Source organism: Solanum tuberosum, unplaced genomic scaffold (genome assembly GCF_000226075.1).
Source record: "Solanum tuberosum cultivar DM 1-3 516 R44 unplaced genomic scaffold, SolTub_3.0 scf00333, whole genome shotgun sequence".
NCBI classification, from domain to species: Eukaryota; Viridiplantae; Streptophyta; class Magnoliopsida; order Solanales; family Solanaceae; genus Solanum; species Solanum tuberosum.
In genome coordinates this window covers 305,654-309,649 of record NW_006239270.1, presented here as the reverse complement: position 1 = coordinate 309,649, position 3,996 = coordinate 305,654, and the positions used below count along the sequence as shown (strand labels likewise).

Sequence of the window (3,996 nt, the reverse complement as noted above, 5' to 3'; positions counted from 1 at the left end):
TGCTCAATACTACTCCCAAAATATACTCAGCTCATATGTTTAAAAACAACTCTTTCTCTGTGGTTTGAGATTATTACTCAAAACTAGCACAAACTCTTGGAACTCAGTGTTTCCTCTCTTGTTTAAATGTGAAAACATTTACTTTTTGGGAATACTTAGTTCCCATATAATCTTTTCAAGAAAATGAACTTCACTCTTACTCTGACTAAACTCAATGCTCAAGTCTTAAAACAAGTTTAAAAACATTTGTAAAAGACTTTTGAAAAGACTCTAAGAACTCTCTAGACATGGCTCTTAACTTTCCTTGAATTTTAATTTATGGATTCAAGGTTCATGTTTATGGATGATTTCTAGATGTTTAGAAGTCATTTAGAGTAGTTAGAATTGATAGGAAGTGTTAGTACACTTTAGAAGGACTTAAACGGGCTAAACGACAAAAAATGGGTGGGGGTAGGCGACCCTAGCATAGAGCTGGCGCGAGGCGCCAACCCCTAAAGTTCAGAGACCTATTTCAAGTGCATTGCTGGTGCGCCACCCTAGAACTTCTGGCACATCGGGGGAGCGTCACCCCAGAACCCCAGACTTTCTGGAGCATCGGGGGAGCGTCGCCCCAGCCCCTCCCAGAACATTCTGACGAATTTTTCTTCTCATTTTCTGACCTTAATTTGTCTAGATTCGATTCTTTTTCTCAATTTCTCTTTAGATTCGGTTACCCAATACATGTACACAAGAATCTAATCAAACACAACTCTAAAATCGACATGATTTCCTCAAGAACTCATCAATCTCATCTTAACTCAAGAACGAAAGCTAATTTCAAGAACACAATTCAAGAACATCAAATCTTCAACTTTTTAGGACGAAAGTACGCCAAAATTAGCATGATTGACACGTGGGTGAATGAACCCAACGCTATGTGAACTCACATACCTCTTAGGATCGAATCCTTGGCGAAATCCGCAACCAAAATCGCAAGAACTTGATGAATCTTGACCTTTTCTCCTCCTTTCTTCTCTTGAGTTCTTTCTCTAAAAACCCTCGTGTGAAATTTGAGTGCGTAAACAGAACCAATTCAGTTTAGACCCCTAATTAATTGCTAAAGATGAAATAACTTAATTGGATAAGGAAAAGACCAAAATACCCCTCTAAAATCCGAGTGACTTTCCTTATTCGAACAACCCGACTTCAAATGGGAATATATCTCCCTCATACGAGCTCAAAAATTAGCAAACTTTGTGGCGTTGGTAAGATAATTCGAAGAGCTTTCATTTGATATCTTATGGCACACCTAACTCATCTTGTACTGAGAGTTATGGTCGTTTGAAGTTGACCAAAAACTCATACTTAACATAACTTGCCAATTTTCAGATTTTCATTATTTACAAAAATGGTTCTGTCTAATTCTAGATCTTTCAAATAGCGGGGTGTTACATTGAGTACCAGCCACCTCTAGGGTGTAGACTCGGAGCGTGATAAATATTTACTGAAATTTTACTCTCATTTTAGTTGTTGTTTTAGTTGTAGTTTTGGTTGGTTTGCTGTAGGGATTGCTTTAATTTTGGTCAAGTTTCTGGCCTAGAATGGATATGCAAGTTTTTGTTATTCCAGGCCCATTTTTCCTTAGCTAGATGAGCTAATATGGATATGCCAGCTGAAAAAAGGAAGAACGGTTTGGCTTCAATCACTAGTTGTGTGTTAGCTATGGTGATTTACTGTAATTGGTGAACAAGTAATTCCTTGAGGTTTCGAAGAGGGAATTTTAATGTTGTACGAATCTATGAAGACACTGTGATGCACATACCCATTTGGGACAAATATGTAACTTATATCCCTTAGTCTAGCTTAATATTGAACTTGTCATGTCTTCTCTCATAACTGGATTTATACGAACTATGCTATGGAATCGTTTTTTATGAGAAGCACTTTATTTTCAAAAGTGAGACTTTCCGAGCAGAAATCTAATTAGTTGGGCTACTTGTAGTAGTTTTCCTACTTCACGAGTGGAAATAATTATTAGAGAATTTCTACTGATCAAAGATATTTTTTTAGAGCACTTGCACAATTAGAGGGTTCTCCAAATAGAAGTACATCCTACTGATGCCTCTATTTATCTGCATCAGTTGAAAGGAGGTCTAGAGCCACCTATAATTGTTGCATCAAAATCAGGTCCATGGACAATGTACATCTAGTGAAGCTTCAAACTAACTTACGAGGTAGTTCTGATGATTATTCGGCGGCAGTTTTTAGCCAAAATATGCTGCATTTTAAGGCTGGAAAATGTCACAACTTAAAGGTCAAATATTTGTTGTATTTCATATAATTCTTTGAGGCTAAAAATGAGTTGTATGTTTGAGAAAATTTGGTCTGATTGCTGATGCATTTTGTCATTTAATGTAGAATAGAGTTTCGTTCTCGGGCGAGGAGAATACTGTAAAAGATATTATATTGATATTGGTTGCATGTTGTCAAACACTACTAGTACAATGGCTCAGCTAGAGCTTATAGACGGAATTGACATTACTGATGCTCTTTGGCCAAATAGGTGTGGTCATGGTTGTTGTCGTAGATATCTTAATGATGTTTCTCATAACTTAGCTAAGGTAGTAAATTCCTTGTTGTGCGAATCTTCTTGGGTTAGAAGATTTACTTATTTTCTTTATTGATTTAATCATTAACCCATTAAGAGTTATCATTTAATTATGTTATTCTATTTTAGGTCCGACTCGACAGCTTTTGGAAGTTTAGAAATATCAAGTCCTGCAGCCATGCCATTTATCTTGAAACATCACCCCAGATAAAATCACAGAGCTTGTGGCCTGATGAAACACCGATATTCACTGTTGGTTTAGCAAAAGTGGAGTGTTTGATTTAGCAGTTGCACCTGTCAGCGTCAAGTTGTCGAGTAATGATTGCCCCATTACTTTAGAAAGAACGCGCCTTAGAAGAATGTTCACTTGGTAACATGCATTTACTTAGATTCAGTATCATTGCATCTTATCTGGATGAATCAGTTTACTTCAGCAGCCATGTACACTCATGTTTGCTGATCTGAATCTGTTGCAAGTAAATTCAAATTCGAGGCTACAAGTTCACATAGAGAACTAACTAGTAGAAACAAAGTGAAGGAAATGGTTGAAAATAGTAAGGTTCATGTGTTAAGTACTAGTTCATATATCTTTTATTTATGTTTTAATTTGCGTATCAACTTCACTTTTTCAAACAAGTAATTATTGCTCATCTACGATTTAGTCTTTGAGTTCATCTAGGATTCTCTCCTCTTTCTTTATTAACAAGATAATACTAATTGGTTTTCTAAGAAACTTTCTGCTCTAAAATATGCCATTGTGTTCAGATTTGTCCTTAAAAGCAGTTAATAATTACAAGAGAATCACGTTCTTACTATAAGTACTTTGACTCATCAAATTTTAAGAATTTAACTTTCATATAGTTTCATTTAATTATGAGCTAACAAATTCCTTTTATAATTACTTCTATTTTCTGGAAGTCAAACTGATGAAATTATCCGTTAATATGATCCATTGTTGTTCATCCTATAGTAGGAATTCCTTACTACTACTAGTATTTGGAATGATTTTTAACTGTGTTGCTCTCTGATATGTAGTTCTAGCCTATGTTTCTAGGACTCTTCAAAAGTATCAAGAGGTTTGTGTTGGATACTTCAAAAGTAGTGCATCTTTAGAGTATCTGACACAACATAGGTGCGGCAATAGTTTTGGCAAGTCCGAGCAACATAGGTTCCAGCTCCATCCAAGCTCCCATTTGCTAGCAGCTGATAAGGTTCATGTTTTGTAATTTCAAGCTACTAATTCTAGTGCAATGTCCCCTAATTAAAGCCTAATTAGCATTAGGAATTTCCATGGATGTGCAATTTATACCTAACATCATCAACATATCTACGACAACTTTAGAAGATTTGAGACCAAATACGTGTTGGGCGTATTATATGTTGCATTCGAATCCAAATGACTGTTGTGT

General features: G+C 35.9%; 1 protein-coding gene across 2 annotated transcripts in view; it reads left to right on the top strand.

Moving 5' to 3' along the window:
* LOC102599004 (girdin) overlaps positions 1 to 3,203 on the top strand; it is a 28,608-nt gene extending 25,405 nt beyond the window's left edge. For both annotated transcript variants that reach the window (XM_006361241.2, XM_006361240.2), the window contains one exon: positions 2,717 to 3,203. In XM_006361241.2, coding sequence (XP_006361303.1) covers positions 2,717 to 2,872 — 156 coding nt within the window. In that variant the 3' untranslated portion in view covers positions 2,873 to 3,203. The remainder of the gene's footprint in view (positions 1 to 2,716) is intronic.
* Positions 3,204 to 3,996: the final 793 nt, after the last annotated feature.